General features: G+C 40.6%; 1 protein-coding gene and 1 pseudogene across 1 annotated transcript; one reads left to right on the plus strand and one right to left on the minus strand.

Moving 5' to 3' along the window:
- The first annotated feature begins 10,896 nt into the window (after window positions 1-10,896).
- LOC110966286 (transcription factor JunB-like) lies at window positions 10,897-12,919 on the plus strand (annotated as a pseudogene).
- A 964-nt stretch (window positions 12,920-13,883) lies between these two features.
- Window positions 13,884-18,940, minus strand: prdx2 (peroxiredoxin 2). The gene is made up of 6 exons (XM_022215610.2): window positions 18,781-18,940; window positions 17,819-17,939; window positions 17,515-17,668; window positions 15,893-16,015; window positions 15,602-15,732; window positions 13,884-14,284 (listed from the first exon to the last, which is right to left on the minus strand). The coding sequence occupies exons 2-6, from the start codon at window positions 17,919-17,921 to the stop codon at window positions 14,202-14,204; spliced, it is 594 nt and encodes a 197-aa protein (XP_022071302.1). The 5' UTR covers window positions 17,922-17,939; window positions 18,781-18,940; the 3' UTR covers window positions 13,884-14,201.
- Between the last annotated feature and the right edge of the window lie 1,166 nt (window positions 18,941-20,106).

Consider the following 20,106-nt stretch of genomic DNA (forward strand, 5'->3'; position numbering starts at 1 on the left):
TATATTGTCTCCTGTTTGCTCGTAAACAAGACTTTCATGATAATCAGGGCAGCCATATCATGACATCCACTTCTGTACACGTCTCTCTGCCTAATTTCCAGGAAGAAATGGAGTCTAGAAGTGCTGAGTGTCAATGATCATCAGTGACAGTGAGAGCATCAGAATGCGTCTCGGGCGCCTACACAGTTTCAGCCGAACTCGCACCATTGATCTCGCCAGTAACCACGTAATTAGACGCACTGTCCTTTCCCTGTAGCTACTTCACGTCTTTTTGGTAAACATTTCTCATAATGCAGGTGCTCGCAGTTGCTGGCAGGAATGCCCATAAGAAGGAGACTAAAAAGGAAAAGTGACAAATTCGAATACTCACGCCATGCCATGTAAAATAAAATGAATAAAATAAAGCTTTAGATAGGCTATATGAACTGGGTATGCACAATTGAGTAAGAATATGTATACACATGTGTGTGTATATATATATATATATATATATATATATATATATATATATATATATATATGAAATTGGAGGGACAGAACAATTCCTGGAAATTGCATTTCTTGGGCGAATTGTTTGGGTTTCAAACTCTTATGCCAATTTAACCTTTTATCTACATGGTCTATCATTAGTAACAGCGTCTCTGCACCGAAAGATAAACATAGCTGCAATCTCTCATTTAAATTACCTGCTGGGAAATTGTGTAGGCTGGAGTGAGGCTCTAACCTCAAACCAATACCACAGCTTCTCATTTGACATCTCGAGAGTAAATAAGCCAAGTCATTTACCAGCTACTGTGATTAATGTTACACTCTACCTTCATGTGAATGAGTTCTCTTTCTCACAGGTCAGTATACACGCATCACCCAGAGCATTAAAACCACTGACGACTGAAGTGAACAATACAATTATCTCGTTACATTGGGACCTGTGTGGTATTAGGCAGCAAGCGAACAGTCAGTTATGAAGTCGATGTGATGGAGGCAGGAAAAATGAGTAAATGTAAGATTCTGAGCATAATAAGAGCCAGATTGTGATGTGATGAGATACTGGGCCAGAGCCTTTCCAAAATAGGAGATCTGGTGGGATTTTCACCGTAGTTAGTGTTGACTACAAATGGACCAAGGAAGGATAGCCGGTGAGGTAAACTGGTGAAAGGGACATGGACACCAGACGCTCACAATGTGGTCTGATCAAACAGAGGAGTTGCCGTAGCACAAACTGCTGAAAACTGTGATGCTGCTATGACAGAAACGCGTCAGAACACACAGCGGTTTGCGGGTCCTGTACTTGCATAGCTGCACACGTCCTGTCCAATGATAAAAGCATCTGCAGTGCGCACGTCTGAGCTGTAACAGAACGGAGATAATTAAATGTGGATCACTAAATACAGATCTCTTTTATCTAAGTCTGTTAGTTAATGATCTTATAACTGAACATTGAATAAATTCATTTATTATATTAACTATTCCATTCTTCCACATGCAAGCAGAAGAGGTGGAATGGCAGAAATCTTCCAGTTAAGATGAACCTGTCCTAGAACTAAGCTTAGCTATAACTTATTTCAATTAAACCTTAGTTATCAGTCTCTAAGTCTTGACCTCACTGCACTCTAAAAAGTAACTATTCTCACTAGTTAATTAAATGCAAAGTTTTAATGGGTTTGTGTTGACATAACGCTGATCATTGTATCAACTTAATTTCGTGTATAATTTAAATGCAAACATCTACATTGGGAAAATTATGTTTTAGAGCGTAATGGAAGTGCTCTGAGGTGACTTATGTTTTGAATTATCGCTAAATAATAAATGAAACTGAATTGAATAAGGACTGAAAACAGGGGAAAAAACAGCTGGCATGTATTTTCCAGACAAACAGCTCTCTCTGCTAATGATCAGCCACAACATAACACAACTTGTCAGGTTTATTTACCAATTTGTAATTTTTGTATGGAATAAAAAACAAGACATAACGCGGTACTAATTAGTTTGCTTTAGAGGTGCTGCTACATTAATCATTTGGGTAGTGAGTCAGGCGAGCTGTTTCTCCCTGCTTCCAGTTCTCAGACTGGTATTTTCTCATCTGACTCATGGCAAAGAAGGCATGATTCCCAAAATGTCAAACTATTCTTTTTGTGTGTGAGACAAGAAAATGAACTTAGTGACGAAATATAAAATGACAGAGTTCTAATGGCATCTGTAGTGAACATGAGGCGGCAGACATATTTCACAGTGATGTACAACAGCAGGATGAAATGTCTGAACAGGCACATTTGCATTCATTGCAACTCAAGACACTGCAGTGAATTGCTACAGTAAAAAAAACTGTCATTTTAAGGAAAATGTCCATGATTTTATAGTTTTATACAGTTTTTTTTTCATTATTTCTGAAAAACATGAAAAATAATAAGCTCACAAAACATTTTGACATAAAAAACAATTGCAATACATTTGGAAATTGATCATAATTTCTCATATATTTCCTTTTTATTTAATAGATAAAGCTGAAATATATTTGGTGTATATTTCATTTTAGATGTTTTTCTAAAAAATACATACAACTAGTTTTAATGAACCAAGGGAAAAAGAGATGGATTCTGTAATTTCACATACTGCAGATTTGTCTTGTATAATAACACAATTTTCACAACACAAATGTTAAATTAATGTGTTTTCATTTGTGTGCAATAAAAGCATTGGTAGTTTGTGAAGATACAGTTTTTCTCAAATATATCATCTATCATTAAACTTAGCTTTTCGTACTATCATGTACTATACTCATGTAAATATTCATTACTGAACATTAAAAAGTCATGATCTCATAAAGAATTAAACCTAGAAAATGTTTTTTCATTATGAAAATGTACGTGTTTTTATGAGATGGTTATTTTCTGTTATTTTACAGTATTTTTTTGCATCCAAGTTGTCAAAATATTCACTTTTTTAACAGCTTTTTTTTTTTTTACAGTGTACACTATTTATTGATGATTACTCTGTTACACATCCATGACTCAGTCAGTGACACGAGACTCATAAAGATGAAGATCAAGATAGTAATGGTATGATTTAAGCTTCTCAAAAGTCTGGCTTTGGTGTATTAAGAGCTTTATATCTACCATTACTTGTCCCATTAGAGGATGGGTTCATAAAGCACCTGTCAGAGAGATTGGAACACCTGAATTGTTCTTAAATAACTGCTGACCTGTTGGGTCCATTATCGTGATTCCTGACCTGAACCCTCTCAAGGCTGCTGAAGGTTGCCACAGCTGGCCCGTTGCTGCAACTAATTGAGGAAATGAAAATGCGGTGTACCCACATCCTCCCCACCCTGGCCTCCTGCCACCTCACATTCACTTCTCCAATCTTCATGCAAAGAGGAACTCTTGGCCAGGGTCTGACTGAGGAATGAAATGTCCGCAACACAAACCCCCTCACATCCTTGATCCTACAGTTTAGGTCAATTCTGAATGCAAATATCATCTGTTAGCTGACTGAGGTGAAAAACAAACGTGGAAAGGCCTAGGCAGGATCATGCTGACTACTATGATGCATGTTGTTTGATGCAGGTTTTTTAGAGTATTCATAATTATATGGACTTTTATACTAAAGGTTAATCTTCCTTATATGTCACAACACAGTGAGCAACCTTTTAGTCACTTACAGTATGTCTGTCCTCCCTCATAGTTTCACAGCAAATGTATGATGTGTCTTGTTTGGGTGCGTTTGCAGAAAATGCAGTGTTTGGTTTCTTACTCACCTCTGTCATTTTTTGAGTATGCTTATACAGACACCAGCTATGACCCTTTGTGGGTTTCTTTGGTTCGCTTGGGGCTCTTCTATTTAGGCCAGGTAAAGTAGGTTTGTTCTCCTTTTATCAGAGAGCAATATGCACTGATGAGTGTGTCACAACCATATATTTAAATACAGATTTAATAGATGCAATAAAGTTCATACTGGGGGAAGTTTTAACATTTGTCAGCAGTGAGATTGTAAGTCACCCATGTTGGTCGGTGGGTTGGTTGGGTAGGCTGAAACATCTCAACCATGGTTGGATGAATTTTCATGAAATTTGATTCAGAAATTCAGAAATTGTATTAACTTTGACAAACATCTGACTTTTCTTGTAGGTTGACATCTGCAGCTTTGAATGAAATGTGTATTACTTGGATTGCCATGGAGATGTTCGTGTTACTCTGAGAAAGAATTATAGTACGTCTACTTATCCCCTTTTCATTTAGAACCACCATCCCTTTAAAAAAGCCAACATCCTAAACAAAGATGGAAAGTATTGTAAATTAGTTAAGTTGTATAACATTCAAACCAGCTGCTTAATATCGTATAGGTACGTTCATGTTCCCAAAAAAGCTCTTACCTGTCGGGTTATGAACCAGGAACTCCGTAGATCCATTGGGTCCTGCAGGTTGTTGGATGGGCCTCCAAGGATGGAATTTCTGCAGATATATCCTGCAAATGCTCGCATTTTGGTTATTTCACATGTTTATTACAGGTCATCTGGAATAAAATGACAAAATCTGCTCTGGGTCACAAATATACATACAGGGTTATGTTTGGGTTAGGGTTAAGGTGAGAAGAAGGTGTTCAGGGTTAGGGTTGGGAAAAGGTGGTAAGGGTTAGGGTTAGGCTTCAAGTTCCCAAAACAGCTCTTACCTTTAGGTTTATGAACACAGGACCTGATGGACGGATCTATTGGGTGGTTGATTCCTGTTGGATGGGATTTCTTCTGGTATATCCCATGGATGTTCAATCTGCTTGGGATCTTTGGAAGTTGGAGGCCGTGTCAACGCTTTGGACTCTTTTTTTTTTTATGTTCCTTGAGCTGTTCCTGAGCAGTATTTGCAATGTGACAGGGTGTACTTTTCTGCACGAGGAGTGTCCTTGCCATTTGGGGGTGAGCTTGGTCTGCAAAAACATTTAGTTCGGGGGGTACGTGTGAAAGTAACATCCACATAAATGCCACGACTCAAGGTTTCCCGTTAGAACATTGTTTTGCATTTAGATGATCAATGTCATTCATTTCACCCATCAGCAGTTTTAATGTTCTGGATCGTTGTAATATTGGTTCTGACTGGTGAACTGAACAGAACAACAGAGGTACTGCCTCCAACGGCTTTGACTAAGATCTAACAATACACTTCTCAACCTCATAGTTGACACCATTGTGCTTAAGGTTTCATCCTTGCCACACAATTAAGTTAACATTTTCTTCCTCCTCAGACATAAAAGGCAGCAGTGAGCTGGCGCAATTAATAAACCAAATGGGCATGTAAAATCAAATTAGATCTAATTGCCCCACTTCCTGCTGTTAGCCTTTTCTTTACAAACTGGCAGAGTGACAGGGAGTTAAAGCAGCCATGTAGATGGAGGAGAAGTGGGAAGGACAGCTCCATATGCGTTACGTCAGCCCGAGGGGACAGCTGGGTCCAACCGTCTTTTCCTGCCACACTCATTTGGCCCCAGCAGTCATCATGTCTTGTGCTAAAGGTCTCTCGTCGCTACAAGGCTTCTTGGCACTATCTGGGAGCTACAGACGAAGAATATGCTGATTAAACATGCCTTCATTAAAACGATTACATGCACAAGGCGGTTCGATTTCCCACAGGCAGCCAAATAACGACAAGGAGGAAGGAGGAACAAGAGGGCTGTTGGAGGGGTTTGGTTCAACGATGAGATGAGGGGGTGAAGGAGAAACTGATGGTTGCTTGTTAGCGTAAATTTAAATGACCCACGCAGTCTTTAAGGACTGACTAACAGTCTTTGGACTCAATATGCTGTGTGAGGCAGTGAGCTGTCCTCTCCTCGGGGGGACAGCCAGCTTTTTTGCCCTGACGAACACCCCTACCTGACTCACCATACCTACAGGCCGCTTCCAGGTCATCGAGCTTCCAGCATGGAAGACCTTGCCAAAGACACAGGAGAGACGTTACTTCAGGTTCATTTAATAACGTCGGCAAGTGTTTTAGTGCCTGAATAAGCTGCGGAGGTTGTTTCAGCGAGGTGAGATGTGAGGGAGCGAGTTAAAGCTGGGATGGAAGCCAAATGAACATCAGCGGCTGTCAGGTGTTCTCAGTTTTGTACTTTTCTGACCAAAGTTTTGTGTTTGTGTTGAAGTAAAGTAATAATAGAAAATACGAGATGCCAATTAAAACAGAATTTTTGTTTGGCTAGTACACTGTAAAAAATGCAAATTTTAAACAGTTTTTGTCTTAAAATCTTTGAATATTTACTGGTGTTTTACAGATTTCCCTGTTTTGTTAAATTACAGTGAAGCTCAAGTAAAATTGCAGAAATAAGACATTTATTTATGCATTACCCCTAAAAAAACATCAAAAATTTTTTACAATTTTTGACCATAACATTGCAATATTTAAGTATTAAAATCAGCAACAACAACAAAGAAAATCTGATATTTGTCACTATTTAAAAGGAAAATTATGTATATTAAGGAATTAGAAATGGTAAATTGTATTTAACAAGTTTTGTTTCTACAGATTTTTCCCCATTACAGAAAATAATTAGTAAAAGAATAAAAGTCATTAATTTAAATTTTACCTGTTAAAAAAGACCAAAACTCAACATAACATCAAAAATCTGTATTTTTACTAATATTAATTAGATCTTTCACTGTGTGTTGCAATACAAATTACACAGTTTATTTTTTCTAAAAAAAAATCAGCTTTCACAGTGTTACAGATTTTTTTATAGATTTATTTTTTTGCTTACTGTGTGGATATAACTGACAAATCACTATTTTTACCTAGCTGTGACTAATTTCCTCTAAAATATTTATTTTTTGCAGTTCATTTAACACTGTGTGTTAAATCCACTCTGTCAGTGGTGCTGGCTTCTTCCAGATCATCAAATTCTCAGTCAGAAATGTTCTGAGAAGCCTGATTTCTGGCTGAACTAATACAGGTACATTGCTGACATTAAAGGCTTCCTTATAAATAACACACTTGTACAGTACAAATGTGACAAATTCAATTATTTCCTCTCATGAGCTGTTGCAGGCTTCTTCCTCGCACAGTTCACTTCACCTGCCTTCAGCCTTTCCTCTGGGCTCAGCCAGCAGCTTCAGCAGCCCCAGTGATGTGCTAATAACGGGTGAAAAGCAGAAAAAAAGTGTCTTTATATGGCTCTGCCACAGGCCCTACCTATAAGCTCCTCTGCTGCTTTCATGCTTCTCTCATCATATTTCTTCTTTCTTTTGTTCTTCTCTGTCCTATCTGTCACCTCGAATCACAACAGCGTTCAAAGAATGTGACAGAATTGCATGTATGAGGTGTTTGCACTGTGCTTCTATAAATTTCTCTCTATAGCTGCACATGAACATGTAAGCAAGAAATTGTTCCATGTCAGAGCCGATAAGAAGTCACATGCAAATATTCCATAGTGAAGCTAGACAGCTTTTGTATCATCTTCACTACTCTGTTCGATAATCACACCAAAATAACACAAAAACCGCAAATATACAGTAAATAATATTACTAAATATTCTCAGAAATCATCATCCTATTTACAGCCTAATGAGTAATATTTTTTTAGCAGTATTGGGAGGTCACAGTTCGTGCTGTCTCTGTACTGACCTTTACTAAGTCGATTAGGTCACTCTGAAACTGGAAGTGGCCACTGACTGAAACTTCACCCTGTTTCCCTGAAACTACTTCTGTTTCTCTGTTTCCTCTGATGTTTCTCCTCCCTGACAGGACACCAGACCAGCACATCTGACCACGGTTTGAATGGGAGGAGCTCAGTCCAGTCTGCCCGCTGAATGACAGCAGCCCAGGATGCAAACTCTGACTCCCACAAGCAGAGATGTGGTGCAGAGATTCACTGGGGTTGCATAACACTTTCTAACCCTCTGAACTCCAAACCCCACCTGCAGGTTTGGAGGTCATGCAACCTTTAAAAAAAGTTCCAACAGAACAACATTTTTAAGAACTGCTACAAACTGCAGAAACTAAAAGAATCGTCAGATTTTCAATTTTGCGGGAGTGTATCATGTGTGACATACGGGAAAGTTATTTTACCCTTATGGGTCTCATTTAAAAATTCAGAAAAATATACCATTTACACAAATTTCTCCACTCCTCATCACAACCAAGAATCTCTTAGTGACTCAACTGCAGCCAACAGTTGTGTGACAAAAATTCAGGGACTTTTCAGCTGAACTGGGCTGAACTTTAGGCTGCGTTTAAATAGAGCAGATAGAAGAAAAATATGTGGACAAATTAAAAATGTAAACCGTAAAATATCTATTTTAGCTAGAGTATTGGTACCACCTTTTGGTACCTAGAAAAATGTTGTACATGTTGAGTCACACTTTTCTTTCAGTCTTTGTAAAATAAATAATCCCATGATTTATGATTTATAGCGCTATAACTTCATCATATAGCACAGACGGCATTTCACCTGTGGTTGTGCTGTTCTATAAATGTCCAGGAGCAAAAAGCACCCAGAAAACTGATCTAATCTTTAAACATTTCCTGTTGCTACAGTAAAAGGTCGTAACTTCATTGTCAAATGAAAGTGGTGAAATTTATATGACCACAAACCACAGCATATACTGATAAAATGCACATTAAAGAGTCAGTTCTTCAGTTTTACATGTGAAGGTCAGTGTATTCGTCATGGGAAGTATTTGCTCATCTTAAGTGAAACATTTTTTAAATGTCTCTGCAGCTAAAAAGTCTGACAAATAACCCTGATGATGCCACTGTGACGTTGTCATTGTTCTCTCGCTATCGGCTTGAGGTGGAACATCATTAGTATGTTTTCAATTTGTGTGAAGCGGAGAAATGTGATATTAACCTGCCACAATGGGAAACAGAGGCTGCAGGGTTTTTGGAATTTGCGAGGGAGGAAAAGTCAGAATATCTTTCCTTCTGCTGTTTTGACTTTTCTCTCTTTTAACCTGTAATATGTGGACCTTAAGTACTTACAGTGATGTCATACTAAATAAAGGCGAAAACATGGTCAATTTTACAACTCTAAATAGAAGAAACTGAGAAATGTCTTTCAAATTTCTCAATTAAAACATCCATACATCCATTATCTATACACTGCTTAATCCTCATTAGAGTCACGGGGGGGCTGGAAGCCTATTTCAGCAGATCTGGGGTGAATGCGGGGCACACCCAGGACAGGTCGCCAGTCTACCACAGACCATGACATAGACAGTTGATGACATAGAGATAAACACTCTCATTCTCACCTACTGACAATTTAGAATTCCCAGTCAACCTGAGCATGTTTTTGGACTGTGGGAGGAAGCCGGATTACATGGAGAAAACAAACACATGCGCAGGGAGAACATATAAACTCCACACAGAAAGATCCCGAACCAGGGATCTTCTAGTAATTAAATCATTATGTGCCACTATATATTTGATGAAGTTGGTATCCTTGTGTGTGCACATTACTGCAGACTGCATTGGACTGTTTAACCCAAAGTGTAAATTCCTTTTCATTTAAGTCGTCGGAAAGAGTTCCAAGTACCCAACCTGCTCATTGTCAGAGCCAATATTAGACTAATTTAGGCACATGATTCCTTTGATTAAATTTTTTAGCGATTTTATAATGTTAGGCCCATAAGGACAAATTCAGCTGAATACACTGGAAACACACAAACGCACACACTCGTGACCTGCGGCTGGTACATAAGCATAAGATAGGAAAGTTGATGACATGACATGAACATGCGTAGGCACATTTCCCTCCAGGTGATGATTCAGAGGTCATTACCATACAGAGAAGACAAAGACGTCGTTCTATCAAACAGGTGTTCGGTTCAGGGGGACACGTCTTTAGTCTGAAATACCTGAGAGGCTCCGTCACATGTTTACGTTCCCATAGCAACGAGGAGGCAACACTTGTGTGAATAAATAAACACACTGTAAAAAGCAATTCAAAGGACCTATTCCCACTACTTAATAAGAAGCATTATTGCAAGATTAAAAATTCATATTTACTGATTTAAATGAACATGACTTTGATGAGTTGTGTTAACATACTTGGAGAAATTTGCTGTCTAATTAAACAACAGCTGCTATAAATAATGATAATAATAATTGCTTTATTCCTGTGGAATTACTTTAAAGTACAGCATTATTTGATGCTTTAATGCCTGTAATTAAACATAACAGCACATATTTGCAAACTGAATAAAATACATTAAAATGTGCAAATACATCATAAATTATTAAATTACCAACTATAAAATATAGATTTTTTACATTAATATTATTTAGGGTGTTTTTTTTAATTCTTTTTAAATTTTATTTTGTCTAATTTTACTAGACTTTATCTGTAACAAATTGTAAAATAACACTTAAACATATTTTTCACTACTTATATGCATTTTTTCTTTCCAACAATAGCAAACATCTTTAAAGATAATTTTTTTGCTGATTTAAATACAGTAAAACGGTACTTTTATGCTCAAACACTGTAAAAGAAGGAATTACTGTTTGGGGGCATTTTTTTATGATTAACTTCTAAATAAACCCTTGTTTTAACACAGTTCAAACTGTTTAAAGTGTTCATTTGTACAGTGTCTCTGATCATTATCTTTAAATATTGTTTTCTTCCCGCAAATACTCTGATTCACTGAGCATGTCTTACTTTGCCAGACACCCGTGAGGCTTCACGCATTTTTGAAGACATCACGCCCAGGAGTTGGCCCTCCTCTCCCTGCCTGCGGGCTGTGGGAGGGCAGCAGCCTCCTCCGCCTCCAACATCCCTGGAAGCGCGCCAGGATGGGATTGGCCTCCTTCTCCTGTCAGGAGGAACTGGTGCGCCAGGATACCCAAATATGGACCGGCCGGTATCAGTTTGGACGGCATGACTCAGCACCAGACTATATATCCTTACTAATGGCACTGCTGGTGAGGATGAAACGCCAAATGGCTGTTTGGGTGCGTTAGGTGCGCCAATAAAGCTGGAGTAGGTGCATTGTGTTTCTCTGTGGTCGTTTCTTTTTTAGCTTTGACTTGGGAATACATGATAAGGAGCGTAGATGCGCAGTTGAGCTGATTTATGTGTTTACCTGAGCTTGAGCTTCCCCAACGCCGAATAAGCCTCGTCTTGTTTACAAGTCCGTGTTCCTGGCAACAACGTCAGCAAGTGTATCTTAACATCCCGGAGGCGGGACCGCAGTGGAAACGACCAATCAGCGGCTCGGTTTGAGCGCTTCTTGAGTCGGATCATATAAGAGAGAAGAGCGCATCGCACGCATGTCATTAATGAGGAAATAGGAGTGGAGCACACACTCAGAAGAAAAGACTCTCCTACTCACGAGTGGAATGAAAACATCTGAATTAGTCACTGGACTCCGCTTTGAATCCGACTAAAGGTACAAACGACGACTTGGTACAGTACAGTTCCACTATTTTGGAAGTTTTGCTCTGTTTTTGATAGCTTTGGTCTTCAGTATAATAATACAGCGGGACTTTGTGCTGGAGATTGACTCATTTGGGACACTGAAGCCTCGGTGTCCGAGCAGCATCTTTTCCAGCGCTCTCTTGTGTTTGACTGTCTGATTTGAAATGTCCACAATAATGGAACAGCCTTTTTATGACGACTCGTTTCTCTCTGCTTATGGCCATCCAGGCGCAGCGCTGCCAGACTACAAGCTGCTAAAGCAGAATATGAACTTGAACTTCTCCGATTCATATCGGAACTCAAACTTCAAGTCGCAGCACCTGCGCGCCGACAGTGATTTCTATTCGGCGGGGACAGCGGACGTGGGCTCCCTTAAACTCGCTTCTCCTGAACTGGAGCGGCTGATCATCCAGAACAGCAACGGGGTCATCACTACAACACCCACACCTGCACAGTACCTGTACAACCGCGGGATCACAGAGGAGCAGGAGGGCTTTGCTGAAGGTTTTGTCAAAGCGCTGGACGATCTGCACAAGATGAACCAGATGGCTCCTCCAACGTGTCCATCGGCACCGGTGGGGTCGCCTGCTCGGCTCCAGCTTCGGTGTTCGGCTCCTCCATACAGCCGGAGCCGCTCGAGTACACAACCCTGAGCAGCTGCACCACGAACCCTGGCCTGAGCTCCGGAGCCAGCTACCCGTCCACCACCATCAGCTACCTGCCACACCACCAGTACCATCAGCATCCTCAGACCGTTGCGCACGGATCCCACCACTTCCAGCACTCCCTGGCAGGCGCCGGGATCCACTCGCAGCGCTTCGGGGGCTTGAAAGAGGAGCCTCAGACAGTTCCTGACATGCAGAGCAGCGACAACGGATCTCCACCGATGTCCCCCATCGACCTAGAGAATCAGGAGCGCATCAAAGCGGAACGCAAGCGGCTGAGGAACCGACTCGCAGCCTCCAAGTGTCGGAGGCGCAAGCTGGAGCGCATCGCCCGCTTGGAGGACAAAGTGAAAGTGTTAAAAACGGACAACGCCGGACTGTCAAACACGGCGTCTCTGCTCCGGAACAGGTGGCCCAACTCAACAGAAAGTCATGACGCATGTGAGCAGTGGCTGTCAGCTCATGTTAGCGCCCAAAGTCAGTCTTACTGAAGAAATGATGCACTTTACTAAATAAAAAAAAAACACTGGACATGAACTGCACTGACAAAACATTTAACAGTCTTTATAGGTCGTCTGTATGAGAACTGAACCGTTGTGGTTTTCTTTGGCTGAAAGAAAAGTAGCGCAAAGCTACACACAGAAACCACAAGACTACAACACTTTGGGCATTTTTGAATAAGTTTTTAAAAGTGTCGTCTTGGCTTTGCCTGTTTACATTTTATTTCTTTAATTGCTATGTGTGATGCTTCTGATGTAAGTTATTGTGTCCGTCAGGCTGAGCCTGATGAGCTTGTCTTTTTTTTTTTTTTTTTACTTGTACAGTATATATTTAAGTAAATGAAATCATGAACCTAAGAGATGTGTTGTTTTTTGAGGTATTCAAACAGTCACTTCTTTGGAATTATTGTTTTGTCATGTTAGTGTAATATTACCGCAAGTTAACAGCATCAGAAATTGCTTGACGTTGGACACGTCCCAGCGTAGGATTTTTCCTTCCTGACGTACATGCGTCAGTCCCATATATGGTCAATATTGCTGGCCAAACGTCACATCACGAACAAGGTTTCCGGGAACTCCGTCCTACATTACCCGTCAGAATGGCTGCTCTCTCCCCTTCACACCACAATGTGTGTGCGTAAAGTGAGAGGTTTGTCAATGAGTGGTTTATTCGAGTGAAGGGAGTTTCCCCACTCTGCTTTCAATTTCCCAAAACAAGCCGTGAGAACAACAGCTCAGGAAAAACGGTAGAAAAAAAGTTCCAGACAAACATGTCGACTTTCTGTTTGGTTGTTCGAAATTAGCTGGCAGAAATAAAAGACGGGCAGCAGAGTTTGCAGGATTTATATAAGGTCTCATTAACTTGAATAAATTTGGATACAAAAATCAGTATTATTGAATCCGTTCTGGTTCAATAAATGAACCACACTCAGTGGGAAAATAGGAACCTATGAATAATTATTTCCTGAAACAGTGAATTTTTCTGTATTGGGGCAGCTGCACAGGTCTGTGTTATATCCAACAATCCAGTCTTCCCAATGAGCCTCAGTGCCATTTGGCAACAGCAGTTGTTGTGCTTAGTCAACCACCACAATACTCCAATATTAACCAAGACTTGGCAGCTTTGTGACGTACTCAGATCTTCTGCCAGGCAAATGAGCCAAACTGATGCATCACATTAATTCCAAACTGTCACTTGGAATTATACTTCTATGCTGCAATCAGAAGGCACAAAGAATATGGAATGATGCTGCCACCTAGAGGTGACAAGTGGATTCAGACTATAACGTACAGCACACCAGCATTTGACAGACAATCATTATTTCCCACTGTTTTAATAAAGATGGTAGCAAATTATCAATGACAGCAAAGAAAATATCCATACTTTGTCGGAAAAAGGAACAAAACAACAATACTTTCAGTGCTTGAGACTATGAGGTTTTCCCACCAATTGTATACTGGACATACAAAGATAACAACTGCAAAAATGTTTGTTTTTTCCCGACCTGCTAAACAAGCTGAGGAATTTTGTTTTAATAGAATAGATTGGACGCCATGAGATACTTCTTCATAGGGACACCTCTCATCTGAAGGCAAGTGCTAAGGTTAGGAAATGAGCTGGATAGAACACCTTCGAATTTTACTGCTTGGAAAAGAAGGCTTTGCTCTTCTCGACGTCGGGGACGATGGTGTCGCTTCCAGGTTTCCAGCCAGCAGGGCACACTGCATGAAGAGGGAGGAGGGACAGAGTTTACCTCAGGCTGACATTTATACACACTGAACTTTGTACAGCCTGAGAGCAACGTACATAACACGAACGGTCAGAAGGGTAAACTAACAAGACCAGACTGAGGACATGAATTATGTGAACCCTCAGACGGCTCACAGCTACAGGCAGCTTCACTGAATGTTTTCTTGTAAGCGTGAGAAAAGCATCTAAATGGCACAATAATAAAATAATATAAACTAAAGCATGATAACAGCAGGAGGGATGTTTTGTATAAGATGCACATGAAGAGCAAAAAAGTAATGTGCCACAAAACATAAAAAAAAAAAAATCTATGTGGCAATGGAGCGATGCCTCTGTCTGCATAGACTTCTGCGTATCTTAATTATGATTTCTGAAATATCCCTGTTTGGGATTTGCACATGTAAACATTACATCTCCCACTCAGACACCTGGATGAGACCTCACCTCATTTAAGCCTCGTTATGGTAGCTGGAGTCTCCAAAAGAAACCAAGACATTGCTGCATGTATACATCTTACCCTGACTTCTCACTGTTACTACCTGTACAGATGTGGCTTCTGGCAACTGACGCAATAGAAATACAAACAAAGGGATATTCCACACAACTGCTCCGTTTGTACAACAATACAGTCACTCTGAATGGTAACAGGACCAGTGCTTGAACTGTTTCTTCCTCTAGTTTCATGAACAGTTCTGCTGTGTCACACAGCTGGTTAAACGATGCTCTCTACTGAACTATATCATGACAACCATATGCCACTGCTGTGTATTTTCATCTATAGCTCTCTTGTTCTACATGGTGGCAGTTTGACATGGATAATAGAGGACACGTTTCACATTTCCTGTGCTAGAAATAAGGTGGTTAAACCTAATCCACAACACTATGTTGCCATGTAATAGTCCTAAGTCTGCTATAAGCCAAAGGGGCCTCATTTTCTACAGTCAGGTCAAATAAAGTATAGGTTACGCTAACAGTTACAGAAATGACAGATTAAATGGCTGGTTTGTGTTGTAAACCTCTCAGGTACTTGCACAAACAGAGCACAGTGATCAGGAACTGGGATACTAGTGCCTGTCATGTAAAGAGGCAGATGAATAACCACATTTTTTTCTGTGCTTCTGAGTATCATGAAAACTGGGATAAGCTATGTGGCAAGCTATACTTCATAATACTAGTATAATACTAGGGATACCAGTCTGCATGCAAACACCGTACATGATGCAGAGCAGCAAAAGTGAAAAAAGGAATCCCAAAGTCATAAACCTAAACATGACATTTCCGTTACTCACCTTCTCCGTGTTTATCAGTGAACTGGAAAGCTTGGACCAGACGCAGAGTCTCATCCACGGAGCGACCAACCGGCAGGTCATTGATAGTAATCTGCCTCAAAATACCCTTGTCGTCGATCACGAACAAACCTCTGAGAGGAACAAAATGAGGTTACAGTACTGCACAAAACTGTGAGGTCTATTTTCTTCTGCCTCTGTTAAACTTTCAGGGTGAGTATTTTGATTAACTAAGCTTGCTTTGGACCGTTTCCTGGCATTCCAATCAAAACCTGTTCTATAACAATAACTGACCTGTAAGCGATGCCATCGTCCTCCTTCAACACACCGTAGTCTCTGGAGATTGACTTGTTGAGGTCTGCTACAAGTGGGATTTTCATGCTGCCCAGACCGCCCTGCTTTCTTGGTGTATTGATCCTGTACAAAAATTATAATCATCATTATTATTGTTGATGTTATTATTATTAATTCCACTACCAAATAAAAAAAAAAACATTACATCCACCTACCAATCAAAAAAAAAAAACTTCTAATTGCAACCAGGTGCATGTAGCGGCATTTTAAGGACTGTGTTCTAAAACTATCTGATATTTCACACATGGCAGAAAGAAGCCTTCAAAAGAGGCACACTGCAACGCTTGCAGACACAAAGTAACTGAACTCAGGCAGAAACACATTTTGATGCAATCAATCAGTGAATGAGCTTCAGTGACATTAAAACAGAAAGTAGCTCAGCTGTAGCAACGAGTGCTGCAAGAAACAACCTTTTTTATTGACGATCAATCAATTATTTTACCAATTAGTCAATTTAAGAAAAAATAAATAACTGATCATTTTAGTCAATTTTGGATTTTTATCTGTGTATTGATTTTTCAGGTTTTCAGGAAGTGCCTCTAACACAATTGCCTCTATTTGATTACTCTTCAGCAGCTTGTATCTTGCACCAGTGCTGCTCTGGTATGCCATTGCTATGTTTTGTGATCATTTGAATTACTCTAATATTTTGGAAGCCTTGGAGCTTTGAAAACTTTTACACTGGACTGAGTCAGACTCTGCTGGAGCAGCCAAACTCTAGTGCTGAATTCACCTGACTAATGATTGGAGGCAAGGGGGAAAAAAAAGAAAAAAAAAAAAGAAAAAACATGCGTCAGTGATGTCATTGTTTATGCTGACTAGTCACAGCAGCCCTAGAGGCAACACAGTCACTGTCAAATCAAATAAGATGTTCTTCAACTTTAAAACAGGGTTGCATAATTTCTCACATATTTTTATTCCTTCTAGAAAGTGCAGTTTGATTAAAACTACATCACATCTGAGCTTATCAACACTGTGCAGAGAAGCAGGGTGACAGGAGATAAACTGGGGTGGGTGGTGCCACAGAGATGCCAAATACGTTCACTTTTAACGGCCGAAATAAAAACTGCCCACAAAGGATGCTCTGGTGTGAGGCATTTAACGACTTTAGGATATCTAAGAGGTTTGGATCAAGTATTTTCCCTAAATATTAGAGTCTAGTGCAACCTGAAAGTAGACCTAAATTAAAAATAGTGAGCAGGTCAAAACATTTAAAGAGAGTGAAGTCCACACCAAAACTCATTGAATGGACTGTGTTTGTTCTCAAATAACTTTTTTGGTGTCTGTTTTTCAGTGTTTAGCTGATAAGAGACGGATGCTGAAGCTCACTTCATCAAAGCCAGAATTAAACAGCAATGTTCAATGCTCTTTTTCAGAAAAAATTAGTTCTTAAGCACAGTTCACTTGCAAGAAAACCACTGAAACACAGGCAAAGGAACCTTTCATTAAAGCTGCTCTGCTTAATCCACTTGCCGTCACATCAGCTGTGTGCGGCTAAGAACCACTGAAGTGGCAAAGTTCCCACAAATACCTTCTTTCTTTTAGCTAGCAGGAATTCTTACCATGCCAAGTGACTGAAGTGGGAGTCTACGGAGCACCCAATGACCTCACAGCCGATTTTGCGGAACTCCTCTGCCCTGTCGCTGAAAGCCACAATCTCAGTGGGGCACACAAATGTGAAGTCCAGGGGGTAGAAAAAGAAGATCACATACTTCCCTGAAACACAGAGATGGAAATGAATGAGTGAAGCACTGATTTTGGGAATGTTAACAAGTTGATGTTGCTGAAGAGAATTGGTTAACAAATGATGGAAATACCTTAACTAGTAACGGTAAACAAAAGGGAAAAGACATAACACTAAGTTACCTCTGTAATCTGACAGCTGGATGTCCTTGAACTGCCCATCCACTACAGCTGTGGCTTTGAATTCTGGGGCAGGCTTGCCAATCTGAGCGTTTCCAGCAGACATGGTGTTGGTAGAAAATTACTGAAGGAGACAAAGGACATATAGTGAACACAAATTCCTCAGGGTTATAACTATTGGAGATAAGTCCAGCTGGGTGGACCCTGAGCTGGAGCTGATAGAAGCAACGTGTTTGACCCAAAAGACAAACAGACTAAAAAGCCAGAGTGCCTGATGTTTAACCTGAAGGAAGCTTTCTGTAGGTTCAAAGGCTTGCTAAGTGAGGCAAACCCCACAAGTCACATGCAAGTCATGTTCAGCCAGCAGGGAACAATAGCCTATTAGAAAGCTTACATAACTACGATGAGCACAATTGAATAAGTGGATACTTATTGGAAATATATATGTTTTCTAACAGAAAAGTGCCCGTATTTACTTTAAATCAAACTTGCATGGCCGCAGATTTACCCTAGAAGGCATACTTACTTATGGTCCACTGACATCATTATAAAAAACATAGACAAAAGCTAGCAATGCTTTGTGGCCGTGGTTTGGTTTTTAGAGACATCCAAGCGTGCAGTTTGTCAAAGTTCAGTAGTACGGTCGAAGGTTTTACATGTGAACTGGATTGTCAAGTGAGGTAGAAACTGCTAAAGCTGAACAAAGCGAGGAGAAACAGATCGGTGTGTGCTGCAAGCTGCAGCTCAGGGACAAAGAAAGAGCCAGAAGAGGCCCAAACACTTAAAGAAGGAGGGGAGCCGCTCACCCGCACTGCCCGGCTAGCTTAACGTTAGCTTACTAAACCGGTTTCTTGAGCTTCTCTTTGTTTCGGGAACAAATGTTGAGCGTGCTGGTCGAGCCGTGCAGACACGTTGTTAACTTTTTGCAGTATACAAACACACAAGCATGGAGTTTTCTTACTCACCTGTCTGTTCGTAAAACCGAGGAGAAGTTTGCAGCGGAGACCCGCGTCTGGCAACTGCACAAGAGAGGAGTCGAAGGAGGGACGAACTGCGCTGAAGATGTGCGCAGCGGCGGCCCAGGAACAGGAAGTCAGTGGCTTCAAAGTAAAAGCCTTATTTTACATGTGCACCTTCGTCAAGGCGGCGCCATATTACAGCATTTTGTCATTTGATTTCCGCTTCAGACCGGAGGTGCAGTTACCAACAAAAGGAACGAGCGGTGTAAGCTAACCCGATAGCGATTTTATTTCATCAAGATGTCTAGTATTGTGTGTTCAGTCAGAGGCTGCCATAATAACTGGGCCAAGAGGAGAGAGTTTTTGAAACAAACCTGTTTTGAACATCACGTGGAGAGATCGGAGTGTTGTGGGGCACCATATAATCTACATCCTCCGCCCAAAGATGAGGAGCACATAAGGCTGTGGCTGAAGGCGCTAAACCTCAAGTGCCCACCGCCCTTATGTATGTTCGTTTCATTTTGTGGACAGAGAGCCGACAGAGGAGCACCCTTACCCCGAGAAATGGCTCGGCTATGATGCTCCAGTAAAGAAGCCACGGCGGGCTTTGAAGAGGTTGTCAGATAGGGGTGAGTGAGATATTGTTTTGCCTGACGTAAAGTTCCCACGATCCATGCTGTGATTACATTCAATGATCAGTTATGAACGATTAACTGAAACAATTTCTAAAATTAAATTTTAAGTTTTATTAAGATGTTGGTTTTGAACACTGTGATCAGTCTTAATGGAGCTTACATTATTTCTGGATACTTGTAAGACATAAAGTTTGCAACGTATGTCAGTCTCAGTATTTTTAATTCTTGCTAGTCTTTACTACTTGTCGTTACTACTACTACTTGTCACTTGGTAAATCTGACCATAACCTGGTTCATCTCCTTCCTGTGTACAAACCTCTGGTACACAGACAGCCAGCTGTCACCTGCATAGTCAAGAGATGGTCTGAGGAAGCTGAGGAGGCTCTCAAGGACTGTTTTGACATGACTTTGTGGGAAGTGTTCTGTGAAGATCATGGGGAGGACATCGACAACCTCACTCACTGCGTCACGGACTACATTAACTTCTGTGTGGATTACACTGTGCCCACCAGGACTGTATTCTGTTTCGCTAACAGCAAACCCTGGATTACTCCTGATATAAAGGCTCTCCTAAAGAACAAACGGAGGGCTTTTAGGTCAGGAGACCAGGAGGAGATGAGATCTGCACAGAGAGAACTGAGGAGAAAGATTAGAGAGGGAAAATGCAGCTACAGGAAGAGGATGGAGGATTAGCTGC

Source organism: Acanthochromis polyacanthus, chromosome 3 (genome assembly GCF_021347895.1).
Source record: "Acanthochromis polyacanthus isolate Apoly-LR-REF ecotype Palm Island chromosome 3, KAUST_Apoly_ChrSc, whole genome shotgun sequence".
Taxonomy (NCBI): Eukaryota; Metazoa; Chordata; class Actinopteri; family Pomacentridae; genus Acanthochromis; species Acanthochromis polyacanthus.